At 37.8% G+C, this 13,567-nt stretch overlaps 1 protein-coding gene across 6 annotated transcripts in view; it reads right to left on the bottom strand.

Annotated features, from left to right (window-relative positions):
• Positions 1-183: 183 nt before the first annotated feature.
• LOC127065055 (pinin) overlaps positions 184-13,567 on the bottom strand; it is a 41,764-nt gene continuing 28,380 nt past the window's right edge. For 5 of the 6 annotated variants that reach the window (XM_050996905.1, XM_050996949.1, XM_050996931.1 and 2 more), the window contains 5 exons: positions 11,851-11,976; positions 8,809-8,976; positions 4,303-4,457; positions 3,757-3,931; positions 184-2,905 (listed from right to left, as the gene is read on the bottom strand). In XM_050996905.1, coding sequence (XP_050852862.1) covers positions 1,704-2,905; positions 3,757-3,931; positions 4,303-4,457; positions 8,809-8,976; positions 11,851-11,976 — 1,826 coding nt within the window. In that variant the 3' untranslated portion in view covers positions 184-1,703. The remainder of the gene's footprint in view (positions 2,906-3,756; positions 3,932-4,302; positions 4,458-8,808; positions 8,977-11,850; positions 11,977-13,567) is intronic. The other variant, XM_050996939.1, reaches the window with a different exon arrangement.

Here is a 13,567-nt window from a genome sequence, read left to right as displayed (position 1 = left end):
AACATACTTTAAAACGTAACACGTGCGATGATTTATTTATGTATGTATGTATGCATATATATATATATATTATACTACATATATATATGTATATATATATATATATATATATATATATATATATATATATATAGGTAAAAATAGATTCAATATTATATTAAAAGTTCTGAATGACAACGATGATTGTGGTAATTCAGATAATATTTATTTTGATAAATATATAATACATTAAATTTGCCAGCACATGTGGGAGAAAAACACTTCTCTGCGAATAATACTTCCGTTTATCCCTAAGCTACTGCTACCAAATGTGATCTCCAGTTTTTCCAAAGAGAGCAGATTAGAATCAACTTTGCATCCATTCGATTCTCACTTCAGCTGGCATGATTTGAGCCGATACATAACTTCGATAGGCTTATGGATTTACAGGGTATCTCGATCTCACGTAAGAAATTTGAATGAGTTCGCACCGCTGTTAGTGTATATCAGCCTATCATAATTGTATTACGTATAAGCTTATCGAAACTGTAACACGGAGAAATCGAACGATAACATAAATATTAGGTTTTTGTTTTTTTTTTCCATCATGAAAAGGTGAACAGCGAATACTGCAATGCACGATCGTTCCAAAACTATCATGAAGAAGAGTTTTCTGTACTATAAATCAACTTCAAAGCCAACTTCATATTCATCATACTGATTTAAAAGACCCTTAGCGATCTCTCAAAGAAATGGCATTGCGATATTTCGCCGTTCTTTAGGCTGCGGCTATAATGAAAATCAGCCATTTTAAGTATAAGCGCAGCGAATATTTTATCGATGATTCGGGAGGAAGGAGACGGTATGTGATGTAACGTTCTTGACTATATACAGTTGCGATAAAAATTAATTAATTTATAAACATCGTTGCCTATTTACAGACTTAATGTAATCGCATTCTTATAAAACGGACATGTGTAAAAGTGACACGAATTAAATAAGTAATGGCCCAGACGACCGAAACGTATTTTCTCCTTATACATGATTAGATAAATCCGTTAACATGTACACATCCTTGGCCAAAAGTATTAGGCACCTGTATACATTGTAAATAATAGAATGTTTTTTTTTTTTGTTATTAGTGAACGAGAAGATCGTGAAGTAGGAAAGACAAAAAGGAAAGATAAACGAGAACGAAAAAATAATAAAATATTTTACAATGAATCAAAGGACTCATCCAGTGGAACAAAAATCAAGACACTCGTTTCATTTATCATTTCATACATTAATAATTAAGAATGTCTAATGGTTTTACACAATACTCTTGTTCACGAAAACACATACGCGGTCAACTTTACTAAAAAAAAAAAAAAAAAAATGAAAAAGAAAAAATAGAAAAAAAAATAAAAAAAAAGAAAAAACCCATGAAGTCATAATAAAAAGATACAAGAACAAATAAAAAAAAATGTTTTCGATATTGATTGATATCGAATATCACGTATATATGCGTGCACGAATATTCGACGTTAATCTTTTGCTTTGTACGCGTATTTTCTCTTCAAATCTTCGATAGAAAGATTCTGAAGAAAGAGGGGCGTCGAAAGTATAAAAATGCGAGCACGTAAAAAAGAAAAAATATCGAGGGAAATAGGATCGATAGGCAGGGCAAGCGAAATGCCATCGTTTTACGGTCGCACGAACGAAAATCTTGGCTAATTTGTGTGTTAATTGATGGGTTTTCCCCAAGCAAATTGCATGGGAAGACGAGGTATATCGCTGCTCGTAGAGGACTCGTCCTCGCTGCTGGAAGCGGAGGTTTCCTCAGAGATCATGGCTTCGCCACCAGCTTCTTGAGGTGTCTGACCGGCGTTGCAATCTTCGGCAGCTGCGGCAGCGGCAGCCGCCGCAGCTACGGCAACTGCAACGACGGGATTGGCTGGAGCCGTTGAGGAGGATGAAGCTGTCGACGAGGAAGATGAGGAAGAAGAGGTTGAAGAGGAGGATGGGTCGCTCCTGGGTCTTCTTCGTGCGTTGACCGGTGTGGAGGTGTAAGGCCAACTGGAATCTTCGGTTCTCGCGGAATCCGTCACGGAAATGCTCTTGGATCTGGCTCTCGTGTCGATACCAGTTCTCCGTGGTGTAAGCCTTAAAGAGCCTTGTCGAGATACCGATAGAGAACCCTCCGGTGTCAAGAGTTTCGGTGGTGCGTTCATAGGTGCGTGTGCTTCGTCCAAGTCAAGCGTCCACGAGACCGAATCGCTTTTCTCAACGACAAACTTTATCATAGAGGAGGATTGTTGCGTATTCTTGTCGAACGACAACGAGTGATCTATGTGTTCAGGACCTAAGGATCTAGACAGTCGTGGCGAGGCTAGTTGATTCGCCAGGACTGTTACTACTTCGTTTTTTTGACGTAACCTCCATTGTAATTCTTCGTTACGTTGCAAAAGACGTTTGTTCTGTTTCGAGACCTGATGCATCGATTCGTGGAGCATCTCGTTGTTATGAGAGATTTGTCTCTCCATCGCCTCCTTGCACTGAAGCTGAGCCTTCAAGTCTTCGCATCTCGCTTCGAGCATCTCCACTCGTTGCTGCAATATGTCCTTGTCCTCGATCTCCCGACGTATGCCGTCCAGTTCCGATCTCAAGGTCGCGTTCTCTTGACTCTTCAATTCCAAGACAGATCTCAAGGACTCGACTTCCGCCGCCAAGGCTGCACCTTGATCATGGACGACCGATCTTCTTTTGGTCTCTGCATCTTTACGCATCAATTCGGCCTCGTGTTCGGCTCGTAGCCTCGCGATCTCTGCTCGATGCTCCTTTGTCGCCTCGTTCAAGCAATTGTTTAGCCTAAACTCGCACTTCTGTCTCTCCTCCTGCAAGTTGCTTTCCAAAGATGCCAGCTGCTCCGCGTGCCGGCTCTCCACTGGAAAATATCAAAGAGAGATTCGTTCTTGATAATCATGTCTAACCAAGAGATTGAAATAAACGAAACCGAGCCAGGAAAAGAACAAAAGCGACAGAAAAGACAAGAACGGATGGATCACACGCTGGCCGAGCGTGCCAACCTATAATTAACTTTTCTTCGATCGACGTTACGAGCTCGTTCGTTGGAAAGCAAATAGCCCTTTCGTACTTCGACATCGTCGTTACGTCGTACCTTTCAAAAGTTTACTCGAAACCGACATCTACGACGTCGCGGAGAGACGTGTGATGTGCGTAGGCACGGCGAACCCGTTGATTTTAATTAACAATTGCTCCACTTCGTCCGCTCACCGCTCACACCGGCATTACGACCATTATGCTCGTTACGATACGAACATCATAATGGCATAATTCTATGTGCCATGCGATGAAGAACGATAAAATCGTTCAGAAATTATGACTCATTCTACTACTAAGTATAGCGTTTACTCGCCGAGCGATTTATAGGCACAAAACGGACGAGTCTATCCTCGAACGATCGTTGAATTATTGATAAAATGCAAAGAAAACTAAAAATATAACGATCGAAGAAACTATGAAAGGGGAGCAACGCCCTCTCTTTCTTTCTCTCTCTTTCTACTATTTTCTTCTAGTTTTCTTATAATTTTTCGCATTCGTTCTGGCTCGACGTCAAATCGAGTTATTCTAAAAATATGTATAGGGCTATAATGTAATATTTTGGAACGACGGAGTTCGCGTTGGTGCTGGTGTTTGCGAATTGCGTCACGTTGAGTTTTGCCGTAACGAGCCAGAATACGAACGGAAACACAAATACACTTGGCACGGCCTTACGATCTTCGCGAAGCTGATCCAAGGCTCTGCGATGATCCTTCCTCGCTGTACCGAATCTTTCCTCTATCTTAATGTATTTCGCTCTTAGCTCGTCTATCTCCGAGCACACTGCTACCCACTCGGTCTTCATATTTTCGTTATTCTTCTTTAGTTTCGGTGTTGAAAATGCATCCAACTGAAAGAACGCGAGACCATACATCAACAAGTGTTATTCGAAAAAATGAATGGGTATTTTTATCGCTCTCTTAACACGTATATAAATAATAAAGTCGTTAACAAGATTAGATCTTTATATTATTAACATTATTAATTCTGACATAGATATGAGCCTTTTAGAAATCAAATAGACGATGTTTATTACTAATCGTATCCTCATGAAACTGAGAGAATAATTCCTTCAACTTCTAATAAATTCTTATATAGAAAAGAAAAGAATGAATTTAATTGTAGTAAATAGAAAGTTTGAATTCACTTTGTTAATTGAAAATTGAATTAGAGACTTCGTTACGCTCCAAATCGGATTCGATTAAAATGAATTAAACTTACTTCGTATGCAAGATATTGTACGGTGACGGATAAAGCTTGGACGATTTGTTCGGCCCTCTTAGCGCGATGAACATCGTAGGGTACGTCCGTTTGAGCAGCCTGATCGCAAGTTTCGATGGTGGAGGCCCTTGTCACCGCATAACCGTTTGTGTTATCTGTAATCAATGTCACCGGTGCCATTACCAACAGAGACGTTCTTCGACGCACGATAACGATCCTTCGAAATCCTTAAAATCCATTAGTCTGACGAGCATCTTCCATGATAGATTCGCCCAAAATTCTCGGGTTAATTCATCGAGTTCGTCGAAGGGAAAGTTCGTCCAACCGATGTCGTCTTTGAGATTGAAGACGATTCGAATTTTTCCAAATCATCATGACGATCATCTTGTCACGAACGAGTAAAGTTTACAAACAAGAGAACTCTATTCCAATGGAAATCAAAATCGTTGCTTTAGGTCGATCTTGGATCCCAAATATTCAAATCTATCGAAATTTTATTTGAGTAAATGAATTCGTAAAGCAAGTACATCAGGTTGCCTTAACGAAGGGGCAAAAAGGATCGGGCCAACAAATCGATCTACGCGACGAAGATTTTTGGTCTGTTTACGTCACCGATCGAGCTCCATTCTCCTCAGACGATGACGGACGTGAAAGCACGCACGGTATTATGATCCTCGCACTCCCCTCGTTTCTTCTTCCTCCCCGATCGCAATTCTTCGATCGCGTCGGGGAAGACCGACTTGAAAAAAGTCAGCGCACTAAAGGTCGGATGATCTTGATCGCGTTACTCGTCCAAGAACGCTCGCCAGTCTCGACGAAGGCATACACTGGGTTAAGGTCGACTGTCCGATGAGACCGAGAAAGATAGATATAGAAAGAGAGTGAGAGAGAGAGAAAGAGAGAGGCTCTCGGAATCGTGGAAAGTCTGCGAGGAAACCAAAGACGTCTCTGCGATCACCTTGGCCCGACTATCGGAGACGTTTTGTACGTACGTACTTCCTACTACTCGACCATTCTCTTTCTCTTTCTCTCTTATTTCTGTCCGAACACCAAAAGCAAAGTATTTTAAGAACGGATATCTACGCACTTCCCGATATTTACAGTTTCCTTTCTGTTTACGTAGTCGATCGAAAAAGATAAAAAAAAAAGAAAAAAAAAGAAAAAAAAAAGGAATCAGTTCACCTATGTTCTCTTCGAAATTAAAATCTATTGGAGTAATTAATCCTTTACGTCACTCCCTGATGAATCTGTTTTTACGTAAAGGAAAAATAAACGCGACTGATCTAATCGTTCTTCAAATAAAATAGAAAGATAGAAAACTCTTCTCGAGAAAAGAATTCTTTTGTAGAAACAAAAACAAAAAAAAAAGAAAAAAGATACGAAGATGAAGAAAAGTCGAGATTATTTTAAGGAAGCGTCAAAGTGATGACAAAGATATCAGTGGCCTATCGGCGTCGCGAATCGAATTAGAATCGTCACTCGTGGCGATTTGTTGGCCGAGTCCGCGGTTCGACTGAATTAGCACGAGCCGCAAGCTGCCTCGAACAGACGATACATTCTCCCTCCCACCACCACTATCACCACCACCATCATTGCTATTACTACTACTACTACTACTACTACTACTACTACTACTACTACTACTACTACTACTACTACTATTATTATTACCAACATTAATATTAATACTAAGACCACCTTGAGACGAAGTACAACATCGAAGACGATGGATGATGATGATAAGCACGGATGAACGGTCTACGACCGGACACACAATAAGTGTTTATTCAAGCGTGTGTGTGTTCGCGCGAGCGCAAAACTGACCACTCCAGGGAAGGCGCGAAATAAAAAGGTCGGAGGCGAGATCATGCACGCGTGCGCGCTCACGATCGCTATGAGTTATTTCAAGGAGTCGTGCTCCGAATAAATTGACTTTTCCATTTGGAATTGGTCGCCCTTAGATGGCGCCGTTTTGGAACGATTGATTTTACTGACATAAAGAAAATGATCGATCGGAGATACGAATTTGTAGATTTGTGAATTTATTTAGATTTACATGATTTTCTTCGTTTCATTCATGGTTTTAATCAATTTGATTTCTAAGAGATTTATATTATAAGAGAATAGTCTGAAAAAGATTTTCATCCGGTGTTAATCGATCAAATAGTTTAGACTTGACTAAGCTAATACATAATTTATACAAATAATAAAAACTCTTCGCAATTTGATCATTTGTAAACTGTACAAGGTCGCGTAGAGATCCAACGAAGGCTTAATCCTTCCTTCAGGAACTCGGTAAGGTCATCGAAGCTAACCAATCTCTAATCACTGTAGACTCCTTCCTGTCTCGATCGTTTTCATAGCGAGCAAGCACGCATTCGTTCGAGAGACCGTTCATGAATGATTAATGAAAGCGTAAATTAAGTCGATTCTATTAAGAAGAGGAAGACGTACGAAAGCACGTAGAAATTCAAGCTATTCTCGTAGTAATAGGCTTTTGGTTGCGTCTGATCGATGAATCGCTTTCGATAGAAACCTCCAAGTTTCCTTTTTGCTAAAAGAACCTTTAGAGAACGCTGAGAGCCGCGGGCTAAGAAGAGACGGGGATTCACAGTGGTAGAAGTTAATGTGTGATCCAGTGAAAGCAGAGGAACTTTCTTCTTCAACGTGAAGCCAACGGATTACACAGATAGATCATACGTTTTATATATACATATGTGTATGCGTTCGCATGTATGACATGTGTGTGTGTGTATGTTTGCGTAAACCAGCGTGGAAACGCGTGTACGCAACGCGAAATGACCGTGGGACGTTTTTAGAAAACGTCCAATACTCTCTTACTACTACTACTACTACTACTACTATTACTATACTACTATTTCCACCACCACTACGACTATTGTACCTAACCGTAGCTCGCGGTCAATGAATTGGAAAGTCAACGTGAGCGCGTTTGTTTCGTGCCGCACGAGATAACGTTTAAAACTCCGTCCTCTTTCGGAAAAGGCCTTACACGAGTTACTTGTTCTGTCTCTCTCTCCTTTTCTCTTTCTATCTTTCTTTCTTTTTCTCTTCTTATTCTGCATATGGAAATTTACCAACAGCCGGCTTTTGACCGGTCGTTAAACGACGAACTTTTACTATTTGGACACGAGTGAGTATGAGGAATTTGTACTTTGAAACGTGTTCTCTGATTTTTCCTTCGTGAAAGCTCCTTTCTAGTTTTCCGGGAAAATTGATTTTCTTCTTTTACAAAAGAAAGCGAAGAGACTTGACTGATGTAACGTTGCGATCAGCTGAATAATAAACGATATAATAGAACAGAAATTATGTGAACATAAAGATTTCAAAATATGAGAAATATCTATTTATCTATATATCTTTTATATTACTCGTATGTTTTCATTCGAATGATGCAACGTTCCGATGACTTGAACAATAAATTAATACAACAGAAGAGAAAATGTATGAACGTGAAAATTTTTAAACACATATCGTCAATATGAATTTTTTATAGAAAGAAATAAATAAACAAATAAGTAAATAATTATATGTATATGCAAAGAGTGTATCCAATAATGGATTCTTGTACATTTCTTTCGAGTGATCATACTTCCATCGATACATTTTCATAAATAAACTACGTGATATAGGAAGGTCAAAAAGGTATCAATCGGTAAACAAATCATGTCTAATCTCTTTCTATCGGCTTTCTACGAGCGTCGAAATTAGCTTGAAAACGTGCCAACCAAAGTACGATGAGAGAAAACTAAAAGAAATTACCGATACCATCAGCAATTCCAGAGGATTACGAATTTCACTCGTTGACAGACGATCGTTAACTAGTCGATATCTATCGAGTCTAATGCGTTTGATCCCGATTTATCTCATGAACCAATGTCTCATCATTCTGTTCTATTTAAATCTCGAAGCTTGTTTCCGCTTCGATTTCGACTTCCGGACGACCTAAGGAAGATGCTCGAGTAAAAGTAACAAAACATTTCACGAGTAAGTAATGAAAAAAATATCAATCCGTTAACCGAAGGAAATTAATTAATTCGTAACAAAGATTTATATAACTATAAAAATTTTGAAATGTATAATAATTATATAAAACAATATTAACATAATTGTTTCGTATAATTAAATAGGTATATATTGTATATATGAAAAATATTAATCGAACCTCATATTCCAACTATCATTACTATTAACAGAACAATCGGACTTGCACTAATATATAACAGTGCATGTACAAACCATGTAACGTAACAACGTAAAAACAAAAAATATATCTCTCATGTTAAAAGAATAAATAAATCATACGTTTCTCACTACTATTAAAAATCATAGTTCCCTCGATTAATTCATTTAATTCAAAACATTTAATCTTCACTCATTTGACTTGGAATGAAAATAAATTTCATACATCCAGATTTGCCGGATCAAAAATGTCCTCAGTTAACTCTATCCTAAGTTAACTCTCTTAACCTGATGAATATATACCTTTTTCTGTTGGTCTCGTGGCACGATGTTGCTGTTGCTGTTGTTGTTGTTGTTGCTGCTGCTGCTGCTGTTGTTGTTGCTGCCGTTGCTGTGATGGTTGCTTGGCAGGGACGTTGGCCGTTAATCTCCTCGTAATCGGTTGCTTGCGCGACGCCGTCGGGCTCTTTTCTGCAACATAGAAGACTCGACGTTAACGAGAGCATACCGAACTACCAACAGCTAACCGGTAGTTGCTGCGAGTCGTGTAACGATGATAGCTCCTCCGAGTACCGTAACAGCGTGAACCGTTTTATCGCCCGTATAAGATAAAAAGGTGCGGGTCTTTGACGCTACACTTTGAGTCGTCACGCCTTTACTCTTCCATCCATCCTTCCTTCCTTCCTTTATTTTTCTTTTCCACGTAAGTACTTCCTTATTTAGAAAATTATTTGAAAAGTTGACAGCAGAAGAGTTTTCAAAAGAGTTTTCGCGCGAAATCATGAAACGAAAATGCAATGCGGCAGCGAGAGTAGTTTGACAGGTTGATCGAGAACGGTACCATTAAACGCGAGCTTAATTGGACGTATAACCGATCGGACGTGTACAAATAATCGAGCCTCTCGATCTTCTTGGGAGTCGAACCGATCGATCAAGAGAATAAGAGAGAAAATTTGTTGCTCTGTGTAATTACGAGAGAATTCTACTTGTTTCTTTCTTCTTTTCCTTTTCCTTTTCTTTTCTTTTCTTTGCTTTTCTCTCTCTCTCTCTCTCTCTCTCTCTCTCTTTGTCATGATTTTTTTCGAACTTCGACAGATTTTGTATTGTGTAACTATAAAACTAAAAGAGAAAGTTCTATGATGATTACTTAAAATATGTTAAATTGTAGGAACTGATTTGAAATTATAAAAAATTTTGTATTAAATGTAAACCGTCGTACGAAAAGAAAGAAAACAAATTTTCCATACATCAGACAAATTCGTAATTACGAATACGACCGATAATACCTTGGACCATGTCTCGAAACGTGCGTTCTTCGGGAATATAAACAACTGACTGGAACTAATTCGATCTTTCTCTCGAATGTTTATTTACAATCGACATAAGATTTATCTATTTAAGGACTTGTAATGTCACGACTTTTTTGTACTTAACCGATACTTCACTCAAAACTTTAATGTTTTGCCACTTGACGAGCGTGATTTATAACATAGAGACATCTGAATATTCAATGAATACGTTAGTTACAAGTAACACGTATTATCATTTTTATTTGTATACTGGCTAAAATTGACGAGCAGCGATTATTCCAAAATGGTAACATTTTACCAATTGACAAATAAAATATGATTTACAACATAGATATATAAATATTCAACGTGTACGTTTGTTACGAGTAATACATACTATCAATTTCATTTGTATGCTAGGTAGAATCAACGTATAAAAAAGAAAGGAAGAAAAAAAAAAAAGAAACGGAAAGAAACGAAGGAAAAAAAGAAAAGAAAAGAAAAGAGAAGATGCACATACTATAATACGAAGAAACCAAGCTGCGTTGGTTCCGGTCGGCTGTAAGTTGCAGTTCGTGCATCGAGCTCGACAATCTCGATCGCCCCGCGCGAACGTTGCCCACATTCGGAGGTACTTCAATCATCACTAATGCCGATCACGTATCCCTGTCACACAAGTCAGCTCACAAATCACGTTCTCACTGTCGTGGAATATTTTGGTTGACTGTTACTCGCTCCCAAAGAAGCTTTCTCTCTCTGTCTCTCTCTCTCTCTCTCTCTCTTTCCTTCTCTCTATCTTTCTATCTCATAAAGCTCAAGTGTAGAGAATTCTTCAATCGCGGAGACGCACACGATGCGTGTGTTCGCTCGTTCGCGGCTCTCGAAGAACTGTTTGCTGGTAGTTCGCGAGCGAGCAACATTGGGTTTACAAATGGAGGTAAGGAGAGACGGTTTGGCCTCGTCGAAACGTTGGTGAGGGCTCGTACCGTTAAAATTTTGACCTGTCTCTTGTTAAGAAAAGAATCCATAGTTTTTACACTATTGTCGAATAGTTAAGAAAGAAGATATATCTGTCCCATAGTTAAAAACGGATTTTCTCTTCCCTGAGAAGATTACGGGAAAATTTATGGGACAACGTATACCTGCAAATTCTTTTTAAAAAGAGGAAGTAAAGATTGGTAATAATGCGCCATGAACATCCCTCAGATTTTAGAATAATACCCAAAGAGATGGGTACCGAGAGATTAAAAATATAAATATAATATTTCTTAGAAAAACTTCTTAGAAAAATTCTTGTTCTTTCTAAATATCTCTGCTCAGAAATTTTCCTACACTTTTCTAAATATTCCAAATTTTCCGAAATATCCAAAATGTTTCTTTAACGTTTAAGGTTTCTAACAATACAGTTTTTAACATCTTTTTGCTGTTTTAATATTGACAAGGATAAAATATTGGCAATGTATGCTACGAAGTAGTTTTGATCCTAGTTTCATCCTTGTTAAATAATATATTTAAAATGTCACATTTAAATAACCGTCCTACGGATCGTCAAAAACGAATACTAACACGAATTTAATTCTAAATTCAACGCTTGTCGCGATTACACCTTCATTCGAAACGTTCCTCGATATAATTTTACAAGCTTCTTTTAAATATCTTCAGGCCTCAATAAAATACTTTCCAAATTTCATATGAAAGTCCAATGATGAGAAGTGTTATTAACGCACAATCGAAAGAACACCGTTAATGATGCCTACCATTTGTCTTACAAGCAAACACGTACAAATGGTTGCATAGATTCAGGCGTGAACTAAGTAAAGGGAAGCCGCTTTGATCGTGTTGGGTCTCCAACCGGAAGTACGCAACGTTGCCCTTAGCCTTGTGTCTCTGCGCTTCATCGACGAACACGACGTATATAAATTTGTCGTAAATTTATCAGCTCGATTTATCAACCATCTCTCTCTCCCTCTCTCCCTCTCTCTCTCTCTCTCTCTCCCTCATTCTCTTTTTCTCATACAGACACATCTCTTTTTGTTCTCCTGTGGCTCACACTTACCAAGATTGATCGTCGCTACGGAAGAACAATTTTTCTTTTCTTGAAAACTATTGACGCGGCCCTGCTGACCACTACGACCGTTTGCCACAATTCTCCTTGGTGAACTTCCCGACGTCGGTGATCTCTCTGTAAAGGCAAACATGAAATAAGATATCTCGCTTCGATCGCCCAACCTTGTGAATCGTAAGCGACGAGAAACGAGTTAAGTCGAAAGAGGTTAACCCTTTATAACTCAATTTTTGTTAGGTTTAAAAAAGTTAAATAATTTAACATTTTTAATATAGTTAAATTATATTAAACATTTAACAAATATTAAATAACTGTACTTCGGATATTAATCAACAATTCTGTAGAGAAAGAAAAATGAAATGACTTAAAAAATAAATATATATGTCTATGATTTCAAAGTTATCTTAACGTTAGATCGTAACGTCATTGAGAGTTAGAAAAAAACAAAAAGAAAAAACAAGAAAAAGAAAAAAAAAGTAATTAATCCAATCGTCCTATCATGATTTCCTTAATATTTTTTGAAAAAAAGAGGAAACTCGAAATCCGATATCTAATGATCTAATGAGAAACGATCGTGAAACTTATCGACCTGGAACATCCTATCGGTTTGCAATGATTAACACTTTTTCGCGCATCATCGGATCTTGTGCTCGACGAGCCGATACGACAAGCAAAGCGAAGTTTACGTCGATCCGTATGTCGATTACGTTGCTAACGAGAAAAGGAAAAGGTTTATAATATATGTATGTATACCAGCAACCAGTGGTCGAAGTACCTTCTAAACGAGTACATATAACGGCTCGTCGTTAGAGGTTCACATACTTTCGCGACACAAAACTTCTTATAGCAACTTACATTTCGTCTGCTTCTCGAATATATCATGAGCAAAGTTATCGTAATCGAAATATATCGATATATATATAAAATACATATTTCAACTAAGATACGTTACGATAATATATATATTTACGTATATACATAAATATATTATATTACGTATGAAAAGAGGATTAGTATTTTAAAAAGAATTCTCCTCTCGTTTGTCTAAAAAAAAAAGTCATTAAAAACTCGATATAAAGGCGAACCACTACGATAGAGAAATAAAAGAGTCTATGTCGGAGAAATAACGTATATATGCAAATATATAAATAGATATATTATATGACATGTGAAAAAAGTAAAAGATTAGGGTTTTCTAAAAATTCTCCTCTCGTTTGTTCAAAGTCACTAGAAAGTTGATTTAAGAACGAACAAGCATGACGATAGAAAAAGAACTATGATAATGTATGTGCGTACATAGTCACATACATACATACATACATACATATATACACAGATATATTAAGTTGTTAAAAGAAGTCTAGTGTTTTAAAAGTAGTTTATTACTCTTTTATTTGTTCAAAGTCACTAGAAAGTCGATTAAAAAGCGAACCATCATAATAAAAAAAAAAAAAGAAAAAAAAAGAAAAGAAAAGAATAATACAGACGATGCGCGACCAGTTTCACACTTGACGGAAAAAGAAAGAAAAAGTCATGCGAGTGTAGTTCCATTATGTCAGGCTAATAAAATTCTTTAGGAGGAGACGACTATGGCAGGAAGGCTATTGCTGGGGAACGAATGAACGAATGAACGGGACACACTTGAGCGACGTTCTCACGACATTATTTCGCTACTGGTCTTATATCGTACACCACGATCTTTCACCAT

This window comes from Vespula vulgaris, chromosome 1 (genome assembly GCF_905475345.1).
Source record: "Vespula vulgaris chromosome 1, iyVesVulg1.1, whole genome shotgun sequence".
In the NCBI taxonomy this organism is placed as follows: domain Eukaryota; kingdom Metazoa; phylum Arthropoda; class Insecta; order Hymenoptera; family Vespidae; genus Vespula; species Vespula vulgaris.
This window is presented reverse-complemented; position numbering and strand designations above follow the sequence as displayed.